Source organism: Passer montanus, unplaced genomic scaffold (genome assembly GCF_014805655.1).
Source record: "Passer montanus isolate IOZ18808 unplaced genomic scaffold, ASM1480565v1 scaffold98, whole genome shotgun sequence".
NCBI lineage: Eukaryota > Metazoa > Chordata > Aves > Passeriformes > Passeridae > Passer > Passer montanus.
This window is the reverse complement of record NW_024375256.1, coordinates 2,144,612-2,171,518: the sequence shown is the minus strand read 5'-3', so window position 1 is coordinate 2,171,518 and position 26,907 is coordinate 2,144,612. Positions and strand designations below refer to the sequence as shown.

At 50.0% G+C, this 26,907-nt stretch overlaps 1 protein-coding gene and 1 non-coding gene across 2 annotated transcripts; both read right to left on the bottom strand.

Annotated features, from left to right (window-relative positions):
• Positions 1-244: 244 nt before the first annotated feature.
• On the bottom strand, positions 245-20,643 carry FBXO31 (F-box protein 31). Its single transcript, XM_039696504.1, has 11 exons — positions 20,638-20,643; positions 20,143-20,512; positions 12,752-12,823; positions 10,933-11,019; positions 7,301-7,377; positions 5,759-5,926; positions 5,012-5,086; positions 3,581-3,690; positions 2,773-2,926; positions 1,849-2,204; positions 245-608 (listed from the first exon to the last, which is right to left on the bottom strand). Exons 1-11 carry the CDS (start codon positions 20,641-20,643, stop codon positions 386-388), a joined length of 1,698 nt encoding a protein of 565 aa, XP_039552438.1. The 3' UTR covers positions 245-385.
• Positions 20,485-20,557, bottom strand: TRNAM-CAU. The gene has a single exon. It is a non-coding gene; the product is annotated as a tRNA-Met (tRNA).
• Positions 20,644-26,907: the final 6,264 nt, after the last annotated feature.

The window sequence follows — 26,907 nt, the reverse complement described above, 5'->3', positions numbered from 1 at the left end:
CACCCACAGAAAAGTTTCTGGAGAGGAGGATGTGCTTTGTCACTGCCTGTTCCTCTGTCCAGCTCTGACCAGAAGTTGGTTTTGTCCCAAGACATTCTTGTTTTGCACAAAGGAAGGTCTGCTCCCTCCTCTGCAGGATCCTTCAGCTCTCCAAAGCACAGACTGGGAAACAAGGACTGCTGGGAAGCAGCGTGGCGTGGCACAGAGGAAAGGGCAGTCAGGGATGTCTCAGGTGGGATGTGTGTACATTTGGGGTAGAAAGGCTTTATTCAAAGTGCATGCTTCTATCCAGAGGAACCGAGAGCGAGGACTCCCCGCCCCGGCCCGGCTGGGGAGCGCAGCAGCCTCGGCCACCCCGAGCCCTGTCCTTCACCACAAACACTCCTCAAGTAGCCAGGGACTGAATGTTCTTGAGCATCTCATCAAAGGCCTCCCGGGAAGGCGCTTGGGCGTTCTGGAAGGAGACCTTGATGCGGCTGTAGAGGCTGAAGGATTTCAGCTCCAGCCAGATGAAGCCGAAGCGGTCGTCGTCGAACAGGACGAACACCCCCGGCGTCCTCTCGGGGCTGGTGAAGCCGTGGCCAGCAATGAGCCCTGTCCCGTAAAAACTGCCAGGGGATGAGGACAAAACAGATGTGAGAAGAGCCAGGATCACCCAGTGTTTAGTTAAAAATCAGCACAAAGCTCTGGTGAAGCCACTCTGACAGAACAGCAAGATTTACACTCGGTTTTTCTATTAAGACAAGGAACTCCCTGTTGCTGTTTGCAGGTTCCTGCTTTGGGTTATCCTAATTTGCACCTGCACACCAAAGCTGGGTTTTTCAGCAGTGCAGCCCCCAAACCCATGTGAGATTAACTCGTGCAACTCAAGGATGAGCACAGGCTCAATCCTCCAGGAAAGCAAAGGCACGTTGAGAGCGTGACCAGAGAGGCAAAAACTAAGGGAAGGGAGAGAAAAATCTAAAGAGCAGAGAAACCCACCAGGACCTGAGGAGGAATAAAGGTCAGTCAAAGCTCTGAGCAAGCAGCAGGTGGAGCAGGGTTTTATCCAAACACAACTGAGCTGTGACAGCAGAAGCCTTCTGGGATTAACCAGCTCTGGGTAGGTTTTTCCATAAGCACAGATGTTTGGCTGAAGGTCACCCGTCTAAGCCTCAGCTTTTGGGCACTTTTTCCACACTTCATTTAGTGTGCTGCTCCACCAACTCCAGCTCCCATTCAGCACAGCTCTCTGCATGCCTGCACCTCCTGCTCGGGGTGCTCAGCACCTGCCAGGGCTGCCCCAAGGCACCAGAGGCCAGGGAGAAGTGGGAGAGAGCACTGTGTTCCCACAGCCAGGAACATGAATGACACACATGGGAATGGGAAGCAGCTTGAACAGTTCTAAATATATGAGCTGAGCAGCTCTGGGACATAAAACACACCAAAAAAAAAAGGGGGGGTGTGTGGAATTCAGGAGAGGTGCCAGCTTCTGAAGTAAATCTAGCAAGGAAGTGGGATGGCAGATGACAGCATGGTGAGAGAGGGAACAAACCAAAGCCTGGGAAATTGGGCAGCAGAGGCAGGAACCAGAGACTGTGCATTCCACATCCCTGCAAATGTTCAAGGCCAGGTCAGACAGGGCTTGGAGCAATCTGGTCTAGTGGAAGGTGTCCCTGTCCCTTGCAGGGACAGAACAAGATGGGATTTTAGGTCCCTTTCAACCCAAACCATTCTGGGATTCTGTGAAATCTGAGCCCAAGAGGCTGGGAGATCCACAGGCAGGTAAAGGGCACATAAATACAGGACACACCTCAAAGATTTCCCCTTCCCTTTCAAAAATGAATCAGCCATAAAAGCAGCAGTTACCAGACTCGGCAGGTCCGGGGATAATCCTCATTCCTCGATATCACTCCCATGGGCAGCACGAAGGGCTGGGAAGCTGGGGCCTTGTCCTGGGCCGTCCCCTCTGCCCCAGCTGCAGTCTCTTCCCCCTCAGCACCTTCTCCTCCCAGGGGGCTGGCAGGCTGGGAGGCAGCCTGCTGGGAGTGCTCCTCCTCCTCCTGCCTGTGCTCCTGCTCCTCCCGCCGGACCTGCTCCTGCACCTCCAGCACGATGCGGGACAGCTCGCTGAAGTCACGCAGGTTCTCGATGTCAGGCAGCTGCAGAGGATGTGCCAGGTCTATCTCCACAGTCTGCTGTCCAGCTGGGATGTTGGGATCTCCCTAGGGACAGGAAGGAACAGCACGGCTGCAGACACCAGGTGCTACAGAGCCATCACCTGGACTTGTTAATAGTTCACCCTGTTCTACAATCACCAAGCTGGCAATAAAAAAACTACTGCTTGGACCTTTTTTGTCATCTCTGCTTTTCCATTCCCAGAACCAGAATTTTAAATCAAAAGCTGTACTTGCAAGGGTGAAAGAAAGTCAAAGCTGCAGCTGCAGAATCCCTCCCTGCAGGGAGGAAAGGAGCTCCCCTGCCTGACTTCAGTGAAGCAGTGAAGAGCTGCCAACATTTGGTACCTGCTCCTCACACACACACAGGGGATCTCCAGTGACCTGCTACCAGCTGCTCACAGAAAGCAGCTGGAAGGGAGAGGAAAAGAAGGGGGAGCCAGGAGCAACTTAGCAGAGCAGGTCCTGGTCACTCTGTGTGTGCTGAGATTCACCCAGTGCCACCAATCCCCACAGGGAACAGGGTTTGGGCTGCCAGCTCCCGGACAGAAACCTCTCCTGTGCATCCACTGAGAACACCTTCACAAGCACCTGAGGCACAGGAAAATGCACTCACAGTGATCTTGGTGCCCTTGGCTTTCTTGCCATGGAAGCTCAGCATGACAATCTCCAGCCCGTGGCTGCCGTAGGTGCCTTTGAAGAGGCCTGGCTGGATGAGGTCCTCGGGGCTGCTGGGGGGGAGGTAGATGCGCCGGTACGTCAGGCAGTTGCTGGGCAAGAGAAAAACATCACAGAAGTCAAGAGAAAAATCCCTCCCCAGCAGCAGTGTGTTTGCATTCTGCTCCTCCAGCAGCTTGGGGATGTTGTCAAGACAGGCAGGATCTGTGTTTGCAGCAAGCTCAGGATTTGCTTTAGAGCTCTGCAAGCGCTTCCTCCCTCCCTGCTCTGCTCTCCCCACCATCCTCGTGAGCACAGCAGGAGATTCCTGCAGCAAGGAAACTTCCTCAATCCTTGAGATTCCCAGAGAACCTGAGAGTGAAGCATATTTAAACATCTGCTACAGTGAGGTGGCTGGTAATAGAAGCTTGGAGAGCTGGTTAAAATCCCCACTTTCTCAGGGACTCTCTAATTCCTGCACTACAGAGCACACTGACTAATATGGGTAATAACCAGACACTCCTTGGGATCACAAGCATTTGCTCTGTCTTCAAAGTAAACAGAGTTAAATGACTCAAAAGCACCTTACTGTGCATAGTTATTGTGTAGAATTTGGAATCCTATTCCTACTGCTGTCATTCCACCTCATACAGCTGGAAAGATGGGAAGCACTGCAAAGACACAACATTGCTCTGGCTGTGAAAGCCCATGGAAAACCCCCTCCTGAGGAAAAATGCTGCAGAGTGTGAAGTTACAGCAGCCCTTACTCATATTGGCTGGTGTAGATGAACTTCATCAGGATGAGCTCCTGCATGTGTTCGTGGAAAATGTCTTCCAGAGTCCGACCCCACTCCTCCCTCAGCCACGTCCGGAATTCCTGCAGCACGAGGAGAAAAGGGGGGAGGATGAGGTCACTTCAGTGATGTGCCCCAAGATGGCTTCAGTGTGTGACTCTGTGACAGCACATTTCACTGGCAGAGCCACAGACAGGGCACATCCTCTGCCAAGGACAGGGAAACGTGGTTGGATTTGGGAACAAGCACGTGTTGGCTTGGAAATATGCTGAACAAATAGTGATTATGGTAACTGCCAGTGATCACACAATAAACAGCTCCCCTTCAAATAAATCCCAGGCAGAAGCATAAACCTCCTCAGAATAAAAGCATGAGCATGGCCTGTCACTGCAAAGTAGCTCATCTACTCTTTCTCTCACAGTAACTCATTTGTGTGCCCACAAGCTGACTCCTGTGCCCTGTCCTGACACGCTCAACATAAAAGAAAAAAGCTTTTGAAAAGCACTGAGGGTTTAGGAGGTTAAATCCTGCTGATTTAATACTGATGCATCTAAATCCAAAAGGATGCTTTGAAAGCATCTCCTGAAGTACCCCAACTGCAGCTCTGACAAGTTAATACCCTGCCATGAGTTGGTGTGATAACAGCTTACACTGAGATAGCAGCCTGCCAAGTGATATTCCAAACCTGCCTCCTTTATCTTCCCAAGCCAGATCCTCCAATTTCCATAAAGCCACGCACACATAACGTGGTGCTTTGAAAGTATTAAAGCATTTCTCATCTGCTCCAGCACCAGAAAACACTTAACTAAACCTTGCAGCCAGCTGTTTCCCATTAGCAGACAGACATTTTACAGCCTTCCTCAGAAAGCAGCTGAAATATCAGATTTGTCACGTGGAACCAGCTGGAAGCAAAGAGCAGTACCTGGCACAGGTATTCATCCTGCCATTTATACCTGCATTTAAACACAGCTATTTCAGTCAGGAATCTGCCTTGCTGGGTAGAGCTGACACACACAGGAGAAACAACCAAATGAAGCTTTTAATCCCTCGAGCAAGGCAAGCAGTGGGAAGGTGCCTCCCTGACCAGCAGGTATCCAAGTGCAGCTGGTGCTCACTGTGTTTGAAAGATCTTAATTATACAGACAGCAATGCCACTGAGATCAGTGCCTGGAGTGCTGCTGATGGCCAAGAAGTGCTGCTGACCCTCCCTGGACAGGTCTGCTACCAAAACAGGAGGAAGGTGCTGGGGCTCAAAGAGCACCTTGACACAAAACTGCCTGAAACAGGGAATGAGCCAAAAGCTCCCAGCCTGGGGGTTCATGCATGCCCAATGACACAGGAATCAGAAGGGCAGCAGCTGCAAGCAGATCTCAGGAAGGGGACACACAAAGGCAGAGCACTCACCTCCTGCCTGCCCCCTGACATCCGGTGGTGATCTGTCTGGTTGCACTTGGTGGAGAACTCGTCCTTCTTTACAATCTGTAGTCAGCAGGGAGGAGAATTGAACAGGTTACACAATTGAACAGGTTACACACCTGTTTAGAGATGCTTGGGGTGATGGAGCTAAGACTGCTCCCAGTACATGCTTTACAAAACAAACATTGTTGGATTTACTACAACAGAGGAATCATTCACTGCTACCGAGTGCAACAGCTACAGAACAGAGAAACAAAAGCAATAAAATCTCAGTGCACTCTAATGAAAATTAAGTTTTAAGCTGCTTCCCTATTTCAGCTTCCTCCTTTAAAGAAAATCTGTCAGGAAGCTTTTTAAAGCATGCAATGGATGCTGCATCACCTTCCCAAGGTCTCAGCATGGGGAGAGCTGCAGAACAGGTCTGTGTCTGCCTGGGCACACTCAGCAGCTGCCCAAGGCCAGCTTACACATCCCTTCCCCAGCCTGTGTACATTCTGCTGCTCCCAGCCCAGAAAACAGCACAAGAGCCTGGCTGTGCCACTGCCAGGGAACAAATTCAGAGCAGGGAACAGCCCACACAACTTGTCAGACACATAATGAGTGTAAAGCTGGTGCCCACACACACAGCAGGGTGGTGAAAGCCATATCTCTGAAATAAAATTCTCCCAGCTTTCTGATGAATCCATTTCCAGAGGCGAAGTGCACAGACAATGCTGAGGAGGCAGAGGAGCCCACCTGGATGTGGCCATTATGAGGTCCCTTGTGGCCATACATGCACTCCACCGTGGCACATTTCCTCTCCATGAGGTGGATCCTGAAGAGGGGCTTGAATCTCATGGGATCATCCACGTGAGGGTCATGAGGGGGCAGGTACATCCAGCCAATGATGAACAAACCATCCACCTGCAGAGGGACAGGACACAGAGCCCAGGGGATCAGCTTTGCAGGATTCCTTAGGAGTCTGCAGCAACCTCTGAGGCCTCTCGTGGCCCAGCAGCTGCAGAACAGTTTGCTGCACTCCCAAACAGCTTTCCAGCCATTAACCCAGACCATATGCACTCCCAGAGTGAGGAGGGCTTCTTTACAAGGCTTCCTGCACCACTGGGAAAAGCTCAGGCCTTTATTGCTGCAAATGACTTGCCTGGAGTGCAGGATCCAGAGGGAAAGACCACACAGCAAGTCAGGCTCTAATTGGTTTGAGAGCTCCGGCTGGCAGATCTTCTGCTTCCCATGACTACCCCTGCTTTTTGCATGAGGAGTTATTTGCTTTTATTACTCAGAGCACAGGAAGCAACTCTCCTCTACTGAGAGGCACAGCCCCCTCCCTGCACACCTGACAGAATCCTTTCCCTCAGGGCCTGCAATTCCAGAAGCAGGGTATTCTCCAAACAGAGATCTGAGAAAAAGTCTTTGTAAGTCTTTATATTGACCTATAAAGGTCACAGGGGAAGCACTGATGCAGCTGGATGCCCTCTTACACCAGTTCATGCACCAGAATCTTGCAAAACCCAAAGGTCTCATGATTTGTTCTGCTTCAGGCTGGCAGCTGGTGAACCCTGGTGCAGAGAACAAGGGCTCCAGGCAAGCTCCTGGCTCAGCTCTCAGTTCAGAGTCAAATGTTGCTCATTAATGCTCTCCCAGCAGCACCAGAGCTGCCAGGCTCCACAGATCTTGCACCAGTGTCACTCTACACCTGATGCACGAGTCAAAGGTTTGCCAACCACACAACTGCAAAGCTCTTTGCAAAAGGTTCAGCTGCAGGCAAAGAAAATGAAGTAAATGAACAGACTCCTGTGCCAGCCACTGGAGTATCAGTGCCAAACTCTAAATCAAGCCTTTCCTTCAAATACTGATCATGTTTTCTATCTGCTCCTGGGGCTGTTGGGTGTGGAGCTGAAATATAAAAACTGTCTGGAGAAAGGTGGTGATGATGAGAATCCCAGAACCATTCAGGCTGGAAAAGAGCTCCAGGACCATCGAGCCAGCCTGTGAGCAGTCCCCACCACAGCAATGAGTGCCACCCCCACTCCAGGGATGGGGATTCCCCCGTGAGCAGCCCCTGCTGTGTTTAACCACCTTTCCTGTGAAGCAATTCCTCCTGAGGTCCAACCTAAGAGAAACCAGGAAAGAACCACGGAGCACCCTCTGTGCCCAAACCACCCGCTCAAGGACTGACTGCTCAGACTATTTAGTGGTCTGGGAATGGCTGCCAGGTGTGGGAAGTGTAAAAATGCAGCTCTGAGCCCCCAAAAGCCCCGGGATGAGCCCCTCACTCACCACCACGTTCAGCAGTCCCCCGTAGGGCCCAATGTCCGGCTGCCACAATCCCAGGATGTGCCGGTAGCGGTGCAGCACTGGGGAACAGGGAGACACAGTGAGCACATCCCGCCCAGCCACTGGGATTTTGGGAATGAAAACCCTGCTGCCAGGCTGCACACAGCACCCACAACTGCATTTACGCAGGAGAAGTGACTGTGTGCAAGCTGAGCCCTCCCCCAAGCTCACACACTTTTATGTTCTTTATTCCTGGCCCTGTGGAAGGGCAGAACCACCTACCTCAGCAGGAATTCCCAAAAAACTTTTGCAGCACAGTCCCATGAATGCAAATCACACGATATAACCAGAGCTAAAAACAAATAAAAGCATCTGCTGCCTCCAGTTACCAAAAATGCACTCAATGCTTCACACTGCAAAGCAACAGAAAATAGGGAAGGGCAGCAAGGAACAGGGAAACTGGAGGATTTTGAAAGCAGTTCACTGCCTTGTGTAGACAATCTTGGCTCCAGAGTTAAGCATCCTTAGGAACAGCCACTGGGAGCATGGGCAAAGCACATGGATCACTCCAGCTTGGGAATTTGGTGGTGTGGCCACATCAGTCACGGCCTTAGAACTTCTACAGAAGCAGCTACACTTCAGCAGTGCCCAAAAGCTGCTTCCAAAACCCACTCAAAATCTACTCTAGCAGTGGAGGCTTCCCTGTTTCTCATCTCAGAGCCAGCTGTCCCTCCAATCCCATCTAAACAGAGGAACATTTTCAGCAAGCAGGAACAAAGGGTTTTTACAGAATGATCTTAACCCTCTTGTGGTGAGGAAAGCTCAGAGATGGGACCCACCTCCAGTCCTTACACAGCCTTTCCCCTTGTCCATCCAATTCCCTTTTGTCCATGTGGTTTCCTCACACAACCAGCACCCTTCAGAAGAAGGCATCACACACTCTGGCATTCTGGGCAGGAACAGCAGCATGCACACTGCTTCCATGAAGATGGCAGGAAGGTATTTCACTGAGATTTTGCAAGTCCATGGCCAACTCAGAAGGCCACAGCAACTCATTTTAACCTCCAGGGCTGGCTTGAATAATAGGGCTGGGTTTGCATTAATTTAAAAGCAGAATTGTGTTTCAGTGCAGCTGCTCCAGCAGCTTTGTTGCATTATTTACTTCAGACAGCAAGAACTACAGGAGTGGTTTTATTCCACCAAAAGCAAGAACTTCCACAGGAGTTTAGGATGGCAGGGAGGGATGTCCAGAGCTGCTGCCAACTGGCCTGGAGGAGCCTTTTTCCTGGGCAGTAAACAATTCCACTGGCCTGGTTTCACCCAGGGAACCAAGTGCAGCACAAACAACACCAAGACAAGCAGGCAAACCCCATTCCCAGCTCAGTAATTACACATTAATTAATGGCATGAGCTGCTCCACCCACCACACTCTGCCTTCTACCCTGTCTGCCACAGAGCTGATAAAACCCAGCCTTTTTTAATATATTATTATTTTTTAGGACAGAAAACTAAGCTATCCCAGGGGGAAGAGGATGTTCCTCCTAGCCCAGCTCCTGTTAGGAGCAATTTCAGGGAACAGAGCTGAGCTTTTTTAGAGGCCAAAAAAAATGTCATTCACTTCCAGAACTTACTGGGGAAAATGCTGGTGCTTGGCCAAAGGCCCAAACAAGTCTCAAAACACAGCTCAGTTTTCAAGCCTGGGCTGTCTCTGAGCTCCAGCAAAACAGCAGCTAATATTAATTGCAGGGAAACCTGATGAATTCCAGCTCTGGCTCCTCCTGGCAGGAGACAGGATGGATTTAGCATTTGTTTCCCTTCCTGCTCCTCGAAAGAAAACAGCACTTGGGTCTTTCTCCAAGGTCTTCCACTGCCTGTGCTCTTGCCTATCCAAATTTCTGAGTCCACATCCTGCCAAATGGAGCAAAACCACATCCAGTGGATGCAGGAAGGTCTCTGGAAGCAAAAGGAGCTAGAGCAATGAAAGCAGTGCCCTGGCTGGTGACACCTGATGTGCTCGTGGGAAGAGCTCAGAGTAATCCAGGTGAGCTTAAACCCCTGGGGAAAGTGATCTGAGCTCACCTGGCTGACCCTGCAGGAACAGCAACTAGGGAAGAGTTCCATGGAAAATCCTGACAGCACAGGAGGGGAAAAAAGGGAAATGGGCCACTGCATCTTAAACCACATGGACTCAGAACCACAGAAAAGACCTCTAGGACCAGCAAGTCCAACCATCCAAGCATTTCCCCAAGGGAAAAGAAATTTGGGGCTGAGCTAAAGAAATAACAACTGAGGGAACAGCACTAAATGCCATTTAAGATTGGAGCAAACATCCAGTCTCCAAAGGAATCAATCCTGCAGCTTGGATTTGCTTCTCCTTCCTTTGCAGCCCCAGAACAGACACCCCAAGTTGCCAAACCCCAAACTTTGTCCCAGTTCCTGCTGTAGCCCTGCTGCTGGTCTGTCCTGACTCACATTAAAGCCACCACCTCCCCTGCATGGCCCCTGCTCAGTTGCTTCCCTCAGCACAGGGAATTCTGCACATCCACTCACTGATTAATGTGTGTGAAAAACTCCATTCCCAAGCAGTGGGTTAGTAACTGGAGTCTGCCAAACTCTGCAGACCCAAAGGAGCATCAGAGACAGCTCAACACCCCCTCTAAACAAACACCAAATAGTCCTGGCTTCCTTAATTGATGTAAACTAATCAGTCCTTCCCCCTCAATTCCTGCTGAACACTAAACTCCAAGGGTTTAACTATTCCTCCCTCAACACAACACGAGGAGGGGAAAAAAGGTTATCCAAAGTGAGGAAGGCAAATCACAATGTTTAAAACATTAGCAGAACGTTTCCTAGAGACAGAGATGGTGCTCAAAAGGATTCAGTGTGCAGAGGGGGAATTACTATGGGAACACTCAGCATTTTTCTCTGGGAAGAGCTGTGGACTGCACTGTGGCTCACTTGAATCACCACAAAGCTCTTTGCCAGTCCAGAGCTGCCTTTGGGAGGTATCTCTGGGTATTTGAATTCTTTCCTGGGTATCTGAATTCAGATACCTGGCTATTAGAAACAAAAAAGATTTAATAAATGGCAAAATAACAAACAGAAAAACTTGAGCCAAGTGCAGAGGTCTGCTCCTGGTAAAAACACCTCACAAAAGCCCTTTAGCTCTTTTGTTCTTTTCTACCTGATGGGCCAGGCGAGACGTTTTGGCTTCTATCCAATTAGATGTCCTCAAGTTCTTAGTGAAGTCCCTGAGGTCCTATGAGGTGGCTTTTCATTTAATTGTGGAGAGAAACTTCTGGGCTTCTTCCCTTTTTTGGGGGACATAGGTTAGTTTTGCCACTCTGTCATTAGGGAGCACACTCCTACACCTGGTATCTGAATTCTTCCCTCAAAGAAAGGAGCAATTCCCACCAAACAGAGTGAGTGCTCCAAGGAGCACCTGAAGGAGACCCAGCAGCCCTCAGTCCCCACCCTGCTCACGCTGCCACCCCGCAGGGTCCCAGCGCTCTGTGACACGCCCCAGCCACCCCTGGTGGCACGTCCCTGCTGTGCCAGGGTGAGGCCAGTGCTTTGCTGCAAGGCAGGGCACAGTCCATGCAGCAGCCCGGGTGCAAGCGGCAGCGGGTACGTACGGCAGGTGTAAACATCTCTGTACTCCATGTGCTCGTAGTCGGGCAGGATTTTCATAAAACGCCCCGACTTCACCCGGGGGTTTATACCTGAACAGACAGAGCAGGGTGAGTGCCAGCAAACTCTGCTCCACTGGGACCAGCAAACACTTCCATGGATCTGCATCGACCACGCAGGGAAGCACAGCTCGCTCCCGAGTTTGCTTCCAGGTGTTTCTGTCACCCTCAGTGCCATGTGAGCAGGATTTCTCACACAGAAATGCTCCAGATTCCCACAGACATTATTTACAAATGGCATCCAGTGGACTCCAAGTGGAATCAGAGCCCTTCCTCAAACTCTGCACTGCTGCTCAAGAAGACCAAGTCGCTCCACGGGCCTTGGATTAGTTCTGCTTTCAGGCACTTAAGCTCAGTTCCCATTTTTCCCCAGCATTTCTCACAGAAACACAGCCAGGGAATGGAAAAGTCCATGTAGTAATCCCAAATTAACTCCTCTGCAATTAAAGAGGTTTATGGGACAGCACAGAAAATGGGGTGACACCAGCAGCCATCTGCTCCTGGCACAGGCCAAAGTGCAGAATGTGAGCAGAGGAGCTGAGATGGGGCATCCTGAAAGCCAGAACTGCTGCCCAGCATTCCCAGTTTGGGGATCCATCCCTGACTGGGAGTGCTGGGTGGCTACAAACACAGATCTGACACAGAAGGGCAGGAAAGGCCAAATCAGGGGTGCTCTCACACATCAAGTGTGACCCTTTGCTAATGGATGCCATGGATTTGAAAACTACCCATGGAAACCTAGGTGTGAAGCAGATTTGTTGCAGGTTATTAAATAAATAACCTGATTACACTCTGGAAAGCTGGAAACAGTGGGAATGTTTAGGAAAATATCCCACAGGCTCATCCTCTCCTCAGCCATGGGCTGGAGAGTCACCACTGTCCTGAGCCAGTAAGGCCATTTTCACTCCCATAAAAGTGCATAAAAAGCACTAAATACAACTTTAGTATCTCTGAACCATGGAAGTTATGCAGTGAAAAGGACTACAGGTCATGAAGAGATGTTGTCCCACTTGAAAATGGCAATGAAGAGCTGAGATCTGACCTGGTATGTGCTGTGGGGCTGTCACCACACCAAAATATGGGATTAAATGGGAATTAAGGGAGGCCTCAAGGGTTAATGGGACTCCTCTGGGGACATGTGTGTGCTGGCTCAGCATCACTCAGCCCTCCCAGCCAGGAAAATGAGGCAGCTCCATCCCTAGTGTAATAGGGAAAGGGAGATATCAGGTGATGAAATAATTTTCCTTTGGATGCTCAGCAAGTCTATTAAAAATGGCATTAAAGCCCTTCTACCTATTCTTATACTCAGCTTTAAGATCAATGGGTCATTGCTACTTCAGGGTTCTAAAGGGTCCCACAGACATTCCCAAAACACACAGACACCTCCTGCCAGGCTCTCTTCCTTCAGGGAATGCTCATCCCTTTCCCACTCTCCTACAGCCATTTCCTTTCACTGAGACCAAGGCTTAGAAAAAAAAAACCTGTTAATTCCTTAGCAAGATCTGAAAATGGCAAAACAGGATGAAAACCCCTCAACAAACTTCATTTAAAAATTAAATTCCATCCTCTTCTCCCACCAAAGGGCTGGGAGGCACAGAAATCCTGACTTTTGATATTAAATAAAACTCCAAACACATCAATTTCCCAGTGAAACCCCTGCAAGTCTGTCTGAACAACTGCTGCCATCAAAGTTTAATAAATATTCATCATTTCTGTGCTCTCAAAACTGGTATTGAGCACGATTTGGATTGGCTTCATCACTTACGTTTGGCGTAAACGTCTCGACAGGACACTCCTGTGATCTCCAGCTTCCTCAGGTTTTCACACACTCCATATTCTGCAACAACACAGCAAAAAAGGGTCAACTCTGGCACAAACAGGTTTGGAGCCTCGACATCAACCACTGAGATCTGATTTGTGCTTTCTGGAAGCTGCCAAAGCAGACCAAGAATCTGATTTTTGCTTTAAAAACCGGATGCGATTCCATTGCAGGTTCCAAGACATTTCAGAGGCAATGCCTGCAACAAACACACCAGAAGGCACAAACACACCCAGCAAAGTGGCAGCTGCTCACATCTCAGCCAGGAGGAGTGTGAAATGTGGGAGACATCCCCATTCCAGCTGGGATTGTGTGCCTGCTCCCAGCAAATCACCGCTGTGCGCAGCAATTATCTACTCTCCCTGAGGTACCCGACAGGGAAAACTGCTTATTAGGATCCTGAAGGAAAGGTCACAGGCTCGAAAAAGAATGAAACACAGACATAAAACAGGCCCCAGCATGCACAAATATGGTTACACTGAAAGCAGATCAGATTGAGACAGGGCTGCTGTGCAGTCAGATGCTTTGATTGCTTCCAGAACCCCCCGAAAACAAAGGGAGTCGGAGATCTGGGAGCAGCTTTGAAGCAGAAAATGAGATTCTCTCCTTTCATTTTCAGGAAGTCAACATCGAACTTCTAAGAAACTCAAAAAAAAAAAAAAAAAAAAAAAAAAAAAGCAAGTACTAATGTCTCAGTGCCAGGAATTCTCCAAAGAGCAGAGGGAGGAAATGAGAGGAGGGAGATCCCAAAAAATCAGCAGTGACAAAGCCACCCTGCTGCAGTGACCCTGACAGATCTCAGCACAGCAAAGTGCCCTCCTTGACATCAAAGCCATCAACAGCACAGATCAAACAGCAGCCTTCCCCAGCAGCACAAACACCTGCCAGGTATTTGACACAAAACTGTATCTCTGCAGACCTTCATCAAGCCATTAAATACAAACTTCATCCTCAGCTGAGCATCCTTGAATCAACAACCGTGGCTGTGAAGCACCACCTAAAGCTGGAAACCCTCTGCAGGAGAGAACTCAGGTTGCAAATATGAGAAAAACAGGAGTTTCCCTGAATTAATTCAGCCTCCTCCTGTCTGTAAATGCAAGCACACAATGAGAGAGGTTTACTGGCAGCCTGTCTCCAGGGAATCCACATCCTGCACACTCTGGCTAAGCAGCAAGGGTGAGGGGGGCACAGGGCACAACAAACACACTGCCCTTCATCAAAAAATGCCAAGGGCAGTGGCAGAATTCCTGCTGACTTCTGCAGGCAAAGGCAGAGGAGGCTCTGAGGGCTCTGAGCCCCAAGGTGGGCTGGGGAAGCACAATTAGCAGAGCTGAGCTGGCAGGAAGAACACACAGCACAAACAAACCCTTCAGTGCTGGGGCTCTGCCAGCTGAGTGCTGCAGAGCCACGGAAGCACAGCCCCAGGGCAGCCTGGCAATGCAGAGCCACCCTGCCAGAGCCCTCCAGGCTGCCCAGCACCCCTCTGCACCTCAGAGAGGGACAGGGAAATGCACCCCAGGGATGGAAACACATCCAAGGGGTGCAGGAACAGTGTGGAATGTCCTCAGAAAGGGCAGGAACAGGCAACTCTTGTGCACCTGAACAAAACTCACCTGGCCCCAGTGATGCCTCAGGTTTTGGCTTTTATATTTTTCAGACTCTGTGCTGCTTTAGTGTGTGGGTCTGAGCTTCACATCAGGGGATGGTGAGCTCTGTGCACAGAGCAGGGAGACAAAACAATTCCTGCTCCAGCTGGGCACCAAGGACAAATGATCCAAATCTCAGCCCCAAGAGCACAAACCCCGTGGGCTGCAGAGAGAAAAACAAGCAGGGTGGGACTGCAGGGGCTGCAGCTGGAACTGGACACTGAACTGCAATCTGCACATGGAGCAGAACTTATAAAAGCAAGGAATCTTTTGACCAATTGTCCATTTTTTGTGACCATTTTGGTTCATCTCGGGTGCATTTTGAGACCATTTTGGTTCATCTTGGGTTCATTTTAGGACAATTTTGGTTCACTTTGGGTGCAGCCCTGGCTGGGCTCTTGTGCTGCCCACCGAGGATACCCTTTTAATGAATCCCTGCTTTATTCCTTAGCTCTGTCCAGCCTTCCCAAGGCATCAGCAGGACAGGTGAGATGAGCCCTGGGCACTGCAGGCAGGGAAGGGATTTCCCTGCATGCCAAAGGGAGGAGACACACGGAGGATCCTCCCCAAATGGAATCTCCAGCAGCACCAAGAGTGACATTCCCCATTCCCAGTTTCCCAAAGCCTTCTCCCTAATCCATAAATCCCTCAAGTGAGTGCCATGGGAGATCCACCAGTAGCAGTTACCTCCAAATAACAGGCTGGGAAAGGATTTGATGTCACAGCTTCATGCAAGGGCCCCTGACAACCTGCAGTGAAATTTATGAAAGCCAAACTGTTAATAAAGTGCTTGTAATTCCAATCTCACCTGGAAAGATTCAAATAAACTCCTTTAAATAATACAAAAATTAAGGATTTCTATATTGCTACACATTACTTGTCACTAGATATCCAAGAGAGTATTACTGAGAAAAAAATAATCCCATCCTAATGTGCTTTAAGACTCATTTTATAACTAATTCTTATCCTATTTTGGTCAGCAAACAGCTACAGAGTGAAAATGCCACAGTGATGGCTGAGCTCCATAAGTGCATTACTGCAGCTCTTCTGACCCAGCTGCTCACACCAGCATGGTCATTTTATGGGAAAAATCAATCTTTTGGCTCACAGTGCCTAAAAAAAACCCCCTCCAAATATCATAAGCATGAAAGGCCAGCTCCTTTTAACCCAGAAGGCAAGAGGGACATAAACTAACAGCAAGTAGAGCCTCAAGATAATGACAGAAAAATAAATCTGGGAAGGTTTTCTTTACAGAGAACAGAAATCCCTTTCCAAGAAAGAGCTGAAGGGCTCGAGCTTCCTGGAAAATTCCACTTCAGTGCAATTAAATCTATTTTAAGGAAATGTATCTCAGTGCAACAGCTCACTGAGTAAAGTATTTTTATTTTAAGGAGTTAATAGTCACAGAAATTCACACCCTTGGAAAATGGCTACTTAATCCTGCTTGCAAAGCAAGGATGGAAATTGGTTTTTCAGGTTCCCACTGACCAGCTGGAAAGGCTGCTGGTTTATAAGGAGTGCTGATTTCCCAAACACAGGCACATGCTGCTGTTTCCATGGTCACAAGCACAGGATTTTACGGGCTTGGAAAAGCAGTTTCCATTGGCTATGAGCTGCACTAACACTTCTGCAAGTGGCATTTCTCCCCTGCCCTGCTCCCAGCACTTCCAGGCCTCCCATTCCCTGCTCCTCCCCAAAAGAAGCTGTGTCACCTTCACCCTGCAAGGACTAGTTTGGAATTTAAAAACAAGCAAGGCTCTCCCATCCTGGGCTGGGAATAACCCCTGTGCTCACATCAAAGCCCAAATTGCTGCTTTTCTGCTGCCTTTCCCAGCATGGCAACGCCAGGGAGCTGCTGGAAGCTGTGTGTGCACATCCACAGCTCTGAGGAAATGAGGATGTCTGGCAGAGCTGGATCCCCTTCACCATTACTGAACTTCCACTGTGTCCTGGCTAATCAAATCTTCCAATTATCCCTGGATAAATGCATGTTCACAAGGCTGGACACAGAACAGAGAGGATAAAAACTTACTGCATTATTCCAGATACCACAAAAATGGGAGATTCTCAGGTTAGCAGTTCTAAGTACCAGGTGGACAAATTTGGAATTCTTGCTTCCAAAGGTTGAGCAATCATATTAAAACACATCCAGTCCTCTCCCAAACATTTCTGCCAGGGAAGGCCTGGGGCTACCCTAGAGGAACAGGAGATTTGATCTGCAATAAATGCACATATCTGTGGAAATCCTAAAGCAGAGGATGGGCAGCTTCAGATGTGCAGCCTGCAGACAGGTCTGAGACTCTCTGAGGCGTGGCTGAGAGGGCTGAGCACTGCCTGAGCAGTGGGAACGGCCAAGCACTGCCAAGCTGGAGTTTAAAAGCCTGGAAAGGTCATCAGAGATGAAGAAAAGCCACAAACTAACACACCACACAATGATTTCACATCACACAAAGGGAGGTTGGAGCCTTGAGGCTGATGAAAGCCACCTTCACTAGGGCACAGCTCTGCAAGAAATGGTTCCTGTAGTGGCAGCATTTGTACATCAAACTCCTGCATGGATTTCTTGGAGGCTTTTAGAGCTGAACCCCACCCAAAAGTCTCCTCACTGAGTGTACAAACCACATTTCCCACCCTTCTTTCCCTCCTCTTTCCACACAACCTGAAGGTCACAAACTTCAGCACCTTGGCTGACATTTTCCAGCAGGCCCAAAAGCTGCTGGAGGTTGTTTTCACAAACAAAAGCCTTTTCTTCCAAGCTCTAGAACTGGTTATTCTGCATTGCTGGTCTGTTCCCAGGTGTTCTGCTGCACTTGTCCTGCTCTGGTCAAAGATGAAAGAAATTAAAGATTAAAAATGGGCTATAAGGTGTTAATCAAGGTAGAGCAGGCCACCAGCCAGGGTGACACGAGCTTTAATTCTGCTCCTGCTGCAGGGATCAGCAATCTCCTATTTATAGAGAACATGGAAGTGACTGCAACCCTCCCCTTGCCAAGGAAGCAATCCACAGACATTGTTTACCCCAAACAGTTGCAATGATAAAAGGACAACAGCTCTGCCAGTGTCACACAATTTCCCCTGCTTCATCCCAGGGCTCCACCAGCAGCAAAAGCCACTCCACTTTCAGGCAGACAAGTCCTCTGGACACTTGGAATAAGCACAGCATGTTTTCAGACTAATCTACAGCTGGGCTGGCCCAGGGCAGAGCAAGACATCAACACTGCAAGGACTGAGGGCTCCATCCAGCTTGGGGCACAGCCAGGCTGCTCCTGTCCAAGGAGAAGGGAAAGAATGGCCAAAACAAAGCACTGCAACAACAGCTCCTCCCAGAAAAGCTCCTCTCTCTTCTGGTTATTTCAGGGTTCTTTCCTGCCTCTGCACTGCTGTGCACTCCTAAAAACAGAAGTGGTTCTGCACATGCAGCTGACAGCAAGATGAAGTTTCCCAGTTACTCCTGGAACACCGTGCTGGGTTCGGATGATCCTTGTGGATCCCTTCCAGCTCGGGATACTCTGTGATTCCATGATCATCTGCAGGCTTCAGAGTGAATCAACCAGCAAGGCACACGTGCTCTTGTTCTGTTTTTAGGACAAGCAGGCTCACAACAAGGCTCACGCAGACACAAACACACACATTTAAACACTGAGCTCAGACAGGAATTGGTTTTGGAAAAGATTACAAAAAACAATGACATTTTATGTTTACATTTCATGTTTGATTATCACACAGTCACCAGTGTATGGCTGTGCAGAAACACAGCACAGAATATTTTAAGTTTTAAATGCATATTTATTTACCAACACCTGATGTTTACCTATAAAATAATGCCCAATTCCATACTGGCGTGTACAACCATCCAAAGTTACAGTCCCACCTCAGCAGGGAATGCAAAGCACCACAAACAGCCTGAGAAGTCCAGCTGAGGAGCTGCCTGGAAAACCAGAGCTGGTGAAAAGGCTCAGAAGCAGTTTCACCATGGTAGGAAGACTCTGGCCAGGTCCCTTATCTGCTCAGCACAGCTTGGGCAGCTGCCTGTGGAACAGGATCCTCCTCAGCCACAGCAGCAGCCACCAAGGCACTCTGACATTGCTTGGAATGGATATGTTGGGAAACTGGAGAAATTACACGCAAAGAGAATCAAAATTTGGTTTATACACCTCTCACCTGGCAGTTAGCCAAGGGCCATAGACAAAAGTGTTGTCTTGATACCTTCCCTTCCTGTCCAGGGTAGTTTCAGCCATACAAATCCCACTGTTTCCTTCATTTCCTTAAATTTCAGCTGAGTTTCATCCATTGGAAAGACAATCCAAGGAGCAGACATGAATTTGATAAATAAATGTAAATCCCCATCAGACCTAATTCAGTAGGTCTTTTTTACAAGCCAGCCTAGCCTAGAGTTAAAAGTGACATACATTTCTATATACACATTTTGCCAGGATCATAACCTATTAAAATAATTAATCAGTGAAGTTTTGCAAACCATTCATCAAACACACAAATCTCCACGTCACTAGAGAAGTATAAGGAAAGAATTAACACCATTTCATTAGCCTGTCTCCTAAGAAGTGTTAAATCAAGTGTTAAATTATTGGGACAATGCTGAATTATGAAATAATGCTTTGGTTTACATTTTCCAGGTGCAGCCTTTGTGCTGTCCAAAGGTTCTTGGATAGTGCTGATAAGGCACAAATTCATTCCTGCAAGGTTTCAGGCATTCCACCAGATCCCACTGCAGGCAGCCACTGACATTCCCAAATCTCTCATCCCCGTGCCCTCACTGCTATTAAAACCAGAAAGCAAACAGGAAAATACACATGACTTCATGCGGTGGCAGCAGGAGCCCCTGGCAGGATGGCAGCGCCTGGAGAGGATGAGCACAGCAAGGCAGACCCTGGGAGGTGGGACAGGACTGAAATGACAAACACAGAGCCACAGCGGTGGGAGGAAGAGGATGAGGAGCAAGGAGGGAGAAGCGCAGCCTCACAGAGGAAAAAACACCTCCCGGGCCTTCGCATGACTGCAGCACAGCATCCTGGCACCAGAGCATTCCTGGAAAACGCACAGCCGAACCTGGAACCTCTCCACGCTGCCTCTGTGCTTCCCAAGGATGCCCTTACCCAGGCCCGGCCTCCTCCGGACCCGGCTCCTGTAGCTCCAGGAACCCCGAGGTCCCTCCTTTCAGGAGCTGAGCATTCCCAGTCCTCGGGATTTCCCAAGGACATGCTACATGGAGGCATCACCTCCCAGGGCCTCTCCCAGCCCATTCCTCCCCAGCTCGATGCCCTTTGCTGGGGGACACCCCCAGCTCGATGCCCTTTGCCGCAAGCCAAGCGCCACCACCAAGGGACCGTGTCCCAGGGGATGTGCCCAGGTCTCCCCCCTGCAAACGTGGAGCCCTGCGAGCCACAGCGCGCACCCCAAATCTGCTTTCTGCCCTGCAGCCCAGGCCCCAGCCCCTCAGGACCTCCAGCCCCTCAGGAGCCCCCCCAGCCCCTCACGGCCCCCAACCCCTCAGGAGCCCCAGACCTTCAGGAGCCCCCACAGCCCCTCAGGAGCCCCCACAGCCCCTCAGGAGCCCCCACAGCCCCTCAAGACTCCCAGATCCTCATCCCCTCCGGCAGCCCGGTGTGCTCCCGCAGCCCGCGGCGCCGCCCGCGCTCCCCCGCAGCCCCGGGCCGTGCGGGCCCTCGGTACCTTCGCGGCAGCGCCGCCGCCAGATCGTGTCGGTGCTGAGGATGCGGCGGAAGGTGGTGCACACTCGGGCCAGGCTGGGCAGGTCGGTACCGGGCAGGGAGCCGAAGATTTGCACCAAGAGCTCCGGGGGCAGCTCCAACAGGGACAGCGGGGCCCGCCCGGCCGGGCCGGCCTCGACTGAAGGCGGCAGGGGCCGCCCGCCCTCAATGCGTTCCGCGGCTTCGTCGTCCTCCGTGACGCCGCCACCTCCCGCTTCTTCGGGGTCCGTATCGGTGTCGGGCTCGCTGTCGGCGGCGCCGCGGCGAGAGGGGAGAGGAAAAAAAAAAGGAGGAAACCATCTTTTGCCCCGTGTGAGGATCGAACTCACGACCTTCAGATTATGAGACTGACGCGCTACCTACTGCGCTAACGAGGCTCCTCGAGAAATGGCCCCGCGCGCAAGGCTCTTGTTCCTGCCCTCCGCCTCCCGGCCCTTCCCGGCGCTCGCGTCTTCACCGCCATTCCCGGGATGCTGCCTGAGAAACCTCTTTCCGTACAAAAATCTCCTTCTCTGCACCTCTTTTGATTGTTTCGTTCTTTTTCCCCCCACTCCTTCTTTTCCCTGCTTTTCTGCCAGACCTCAGATTTTTTGCAAATGGCTCCTCTTTCCTGCACTGTTCTACAAGAAATATCTAGGGTTATGTCTTTTTTTTTTGTATTTTTTTGATTTATTCTGGAAATGGCTCCTTTTCATTTCCATGTTGTTCCGCAAAACAGCTGCAGAGTCCTTTGGGGTTCTTAAGCATCCTCATCCTGCTGGCCAGGAATAGACTGTGCGGGCTGTGCTGACAACAGGCTCACGAGGAAATCAAGTTGCTTCCACATAATTAACAAAAATTAGAGCCAGCCTGGTTTGCTGTGAACAGACGCTGTTCAGCTGGGATTTCTGCAGTGGAACGAGCTCCCTGCTCTCAGAGATTGCTCGGCACAAGAGGGTCCCCAGTGATGCTGGCTGAAGTGCTGCCCTGAATCCTAATGGAGGGGCCTCACCCTCAGCGAGGGTCCCACGGATGCAGTCGCCATGACAATCGAGCAACAAATCCCCAAACTGGCAGGAGACGGAAAAAACAGAGATTGAATTGATGCAGAAAGTCTGAGAGCATCGCCCACGAGAATCGCTGCAGGGAGGCTGCTCTGCAGAGCAAGGAGCTGGCAGAGGGTGGAGGACGAACACACCTCTGGCACCGTAGAATCCCACAATGGTTTGGGTTGGAAGGAACCTTAAAATCATCCCATTCACCCCCTGCCATGGCAGGGACACCTTCCACTGTCCCAGGCTGCTCCCAGCCCTGTCCAGCCTGGCCTTGGGCACTGCCAGGGATCCAGGGGCAGCCACAGCTGTGCCAGGGCCTGCCCACCCTCCCAGGGAACAATTCCCCCCCAGTATCCCATCCATCTCTGCCCTCTGGCAGTGGGAGCCATTCCCTGTGTCCTGTCCCTCCATCCCTGTCCCCAGTCCCTCTCCAGCTCTCCTGGAGCCCCTTCAGGCCCTGCAGGGGCTCTGAGCTCTCCCTGGAGCCTTCTCCTCCCCATATGAGCACCCCCAGCTCTCCCAGCCTGGCTCCAGAGCAGAGTTTTCCCAGCTTTTGGAGCATTTCCCTGGCTCCTCTGGACTCTCTCCAGCAGCTCCACGTCCTCCTTACATTGAGGGCTCCAGGGCTGGACACAGAGCTCCAGTGGGATTTCATGTGAGCAGAGAAGGGAGCATCACCTCCTTGTCCTACTGCTCACAGTCCTCTGACCAGATGAGATGCTTGAGCTGCCCACAGGTTTTGCCAAGGGTCTGATGGGCAGCTGTTGTTGTCAGGGTCAGGACACCCTGATTCCCAAGGATGTGGATATGGGATGATGACACGATGAGTCCAGGCTGCCTGGCTCATGGTACAAACAACACTGCTCCAGCCCTGGGATGAGTAAATGCTCAGCTTCTCCCAGGCTGAACCCCTGCATTCCACCCCCCGACTGCCCACGGGCAGGATGAGGTGTCATTTTTAGTGCTGTGCTAATCCTTTGGGCCCTCAGTGATGGACAAACGGAGTGCCCACAGTTCTGATTACATTACAAAAAGCTGCTCCGAGCATCTAAAGCAAGGCACATGAGCAGTGAGTCATGTACACCAAACGTGAAACCTTTGGAAATACGGCCGGAGCTGTTTTCCACCTGTAGGGAATCACATGGCTTTTACATTATGCTCAGCTGGTGTTTAAAGGTTCTGACACAGCTTTTGGAGGCCTTGTCATGTCTGTTTGTTTAGGAAGAGATGGATTTGTGGAGGGGACAGGGGAAAGTACTGATGGCAAGGATTTTCGTGTGAATGAAACAAAAGATGTCCTGGGTGACATTGCCTGGAGCAGAACCACGGCAGTCTGCAGCACACACATGCTTTCCCCTCTTTTGCTTTTATATTTTTATCTGAACTTTGTTCTTTTTCCTTTCCCACTGAATGCTCCTGCTGCCTAATCACCCTACAAGCTTCTCTCCTTTCCCTCACCCACCTGACCCCTCCAACCTGACACCACAGTCTTGGCTCTGGGGGTGCAGAGCCACATTTCCCATCCATCAGATTTCCCTTGGCCCACTGACCCCCTTTCCAGTCCAAGCCAGCAGAAGGCAGGACTGGAAAGGGCTGGGATGGACAGCCCATCACAAATCCATGCCAACTCCCACACAGCTCCATTGTCCCGTGCTGATTTCCTGCAGATGAGGAAGGGCACAGGGGAAAGGCAGTGCCCACCTCCATGGCACAATGATGCCAGCCAGAGCCCAGCAAAGCCCGAGGCAGAGCTCACAGTGCTCCAAGTGACCATGTTGGCCCTTCTAACTGGACAGAGTGAGGGAACCCCAGCCCTTCATCAGAGAAGAGGGGAGAAACAATTGCTGTCTCCAATTTCCAGTGCTGTTCTTGTGGAGAAACACACAATAGCTTTGGAGCCTGGGCACATCCAAGGTCCCTGAGGCCCAGAAGGTGGAGACCTGGTGTGAAACAGGGAGGTTATAACTGAATATCACCTTCACCTTCAGTCATCAAAGCCTAAAATTGCTGCTTCCTCCCCTATCTCACCAAATCCATCATCTGAATCAAGCAGCTTTGTTTGTGACAGAAGGGAAACAGGAAAAGTGTGTTATCATCATCTGCCATCCTCTGTGGCACTGTCTGAGCACCTTCCTTGGAAAACATTGCAGAGTAATGGCCTGGAGCTCTCCAGTGCTGCTGCCTGAGCTCACAGCCCTTACCACAGGGCTCTTGGAAAAGGATGTAGCAAAAGGGGAAATGCTATTGTTTCATTTCCCCTCAGCAATTAAGGAGCTCTCGCTGTAGTCAATTAGTCTTCACGCTCACTAAAGGGCTTTGGATGGGTCCCAAAGTCAGTGTCCTCATTTTCTGTAATCCTGGAAGTGTTTATGCCTTCCCAGGCTCGGAGAGGGGATGAGCCAGCTGATGGCATATCCAGCCAATTATAACCAGAACAACGAGGGGAGAATGATTTATTTTCCATTTGGCAAGAGGGACAGAAAAGTATGGCAAGGCAGGCCGAGACAGATGAACAAAGCCTGTCTGCAAGCCCTGTTTGCCACAGAGAGTATTTGCAGCATGTTTTTTTGGCAGGAGCCTACACTGAGATTTCTGCTTTGTAATAAAAAAACAAAGACTGCTCCTGCCTCCGAAAAAATTGCTCCCATCCTTGGAGGGAGGACACATCAAAGAGAGAATATCCCAATAGAAAGGTTGCAGAATTTTGCTTTGATTTTTATGATGTATTTTAAGCTGGAAAACAGCTCTTCTTGTCCTGGGTCTATGATTTCCCACTTCCTTGCTTTGTGGACATTGCTTTCACCAGATTTTCAGGATAAACAGCACTGGACAGGCTGGGCTGTTCAGGGAAAATCCAGAGCACTGCAGAAAAGCTGCTGATGGCTCAGGAAGTGGTCACATCCTCCTGCTTTAGAGCAGAGCTCGTGCCCTCTCTGTAACTGGCTCCCCACTGCCAGAGGACAGGGGGAGATGGGATATTGGGAAGGAGTTCTTCCCCAGGAGGGTGGTGAGACCCTGGAACAGGTTCCCAGAGAAGCTGTGAGTGCCTCATGCCTGGAAGAGCCCCTGGACAGGGTGTGGACCCACCTGGGACAGTGGAAGGTGTCCCTGCCCATGGCTGGGGGTAGCACTGGATGGGCTTTAAGGTCCCTTCCAAGCCAAACCTTTAAGGTCACTTCCAACCCCAAACATTCCGTGATTCTATGACTTATGGAAGAGGGTATGATCTTTCTTCAACATGCTGCCCTTGCTTCCTTGAGGAATCATTCAATCTAAGCGCCTGGAGTCACCCAAGACATCACAGCACTTCTACCACAAGCAGTTCTTGTCCCTCCAGCTTTGTCCCCGTCCAGCCTGAACAATTTAGTTCTGTCCAACACCCGGAGCAGCTCAGCTGGCAGAAGGATCCCCCTGCTCTGGAGGGGTCAGGTGTTGGGGTGCTATTCCTGGCTGCTGCTCCGTGGTTGTGCAACCCCGGGCAGCTCTCAACGTCAGCGAGGAGAGCGTTTCCTGAACCACAGGCAACGCAGCGCTCAGTTAATATTTGAACACGTGGGGGATTGCTTCAAACCTAGGAGTATCAAAAACCAGGGGAAGACCTCGTTACACGCTGTGTTCTTCCACGGTTTCCCCGCCCTGCCTCGCGCTGCCGCTGCTGCTTGCCAAGATGTTATGGATTTTCTGAGTGAAATCAGTACACAAACACAGCTCAGTGCTGCTCACACCAACCGATTCACCCTGTTCCATCAAGCAACAGCTCCCGTTTCAAACCTGATCCTGGGGCCAAGAGCTGTTTGCTGGAACAGCAGGAACAGCAGGAACTGACGTCGGTTATGGTACCCAGCAAGGAGGTCTTGGGCAATCCTTCTTGCAGGGGGAGTGCAGGGAGTTTTTTAGCCAAACATTCTACGAAAATGGTGTGTTTGTGAGGACATTGCACACATCTGTGTGTTAGCTTGGATTTACCAGCCAAAAAAAGTGTGTCTAATAGTCTAGAACATGTGATATTCCAAAAGACAGTGTTGTGCTCCCACTGAGGGATGGGCTCAGCTGTTGTCAGACCTCAGAGAAAACACACCCAGGCAAAATGTGGGGTTCCTCTCTAGCTTCCCTTCTCTCAAATTACACTTGTCGACCCCTAAAACAGATATTTTGCCATTTTCACCACTTCTTCCTTAAGTTCTCCTAACTCAGAAGGTGAAATTTGAAGTATGGGAATTTGTTCTTAAGGGTAGCCACCATCTTGAGGCAAATTTAAGATGAAAACTTCCCAGAAGAGTTATTTAAAGGCACTGCAAACAATTCTCTACAGTCGTATTCTGCCTGAAAGTCTCCAATAGCAGCTGGGTAATGGCTGCACACTTATAAGAAAACCAAACCCACATTAATCTTGAGCTGAGCTGGATCGATAAGAACAATTTGTGAGCAAAGAACTGAGGGGAGGTATTTGAATTCAGGTTGAAATGCAAGTTATTATCAGCACAGTGTCCTTCCTTTTATTTTATGGGGCTTTTCTCTCCGTGTTCCTGGTGAATTTAATACTGCTGACAGCTGCTGAGCTCCCAGCCCCACACACTGAGTGCTGTCTTCCAGGAAGGGTGCAGAACTGCAGAGGAACAGCTTTGTTCCTTGGAAAAAAAAAAAAATAAAAAAGCCTTTTCAGTCTTGTACCAGAAAAAATGAGTGGATGATTTATTATTCTGAATGTGAAATACGCTCGTTTCATTGTGAGGCAGCTCATGTGGGAAAAAAATAGGAAAAGTGGGAGTTTTTCCCAAGGGAAATGCTGTGAATATCAGCCACGGTTTAGAGTCACTGTTCATACTGGATTTAAAAAAAAAACCAACCCAACCTTGTGGAAGATAGAACACTTGGGAAAACGTGTGTTGCTTTTTTTTTTTACTTAGTATTTAGTCTGGTGTATTAGGTGCACACAGGAGGATCTGAGCTGGAATCCAAACCCAGCCTGTGCTCTAACCTGCTTTGTAAATTTGGGAAATCACATCTCCTTTGCCTCATGCAAAACTAGGGCTGACAGGGATTGCAGGGGATTATTTACCCCATCCTTCTCCCTGAGATCAGAACGATTCTCCCTGAACTCTTCAGAGCAGATGTTTTACTAATTTCTCGTTAAATAAAACCATCCAAAGGTGATTATTCCATTTCTTTCCTAGGGATTTCTTCTGGTTCTCTACAATTCTTACCCTTAGCCCAGTCCCTAATTTCTATGGCCTTTTCCAAGCTGTAAGCTCATTATTTCTCATCCTGGTCCCACAGCAAGCAGAGAAGAGCTAATTCCCTCCCGCTCTGCAGAAACCTTTTGCATATTTGAAGAGTCTGTAATGTCCCCTTTGGGTTAAGTCTCCTCTTCCTCAGCCCGAATGCTTTGTAAAGTGTTCTAAGGCCAGGATAAAAACGCTCAGTGGCTCCATTTTTGAAGGGCTCCGTTCCAGAGCCTGAAGCCAAAGCATTTTCCAAAGCAGCGTTTTCTCACCAGGGCTGGGGAGCTGTGCTGAGGCAGAGCTGATCCCAAAGGCTATGTCCATGCTGTCATTCCAACTGCTCCTAACACCTTCCCAAAATCCAGACTCGCCAACTGTCTGTGCTGTCGACACGCAGACACGGGCGAGGGCTGAGCCGAGGAGGGAAAGGTCAGGCGAGTCTCGGTGTGGATCTAAGTTTCCTTCTCACAG

Excerpts from the sequence above, each read along its gene's own strand:
- FBXO31 (XM_039696504.1), bottom strand. Across the intron at positions 7,378-10,932 it reads CAGAGATGTTTACACCTGCC|TGCTGCACCGCTACCGGCAC; the intron begins GTACGTACCCGC and ends CCTGTTCCCCAG. Across the intron at positions 2,927-3,580 it reads ATCTACACCAGCCAATATGA|CAACTGCCTGACGTACCGGC; the intron begins GTAAGGGCTGCT and ends TCTCTTGCCCAG.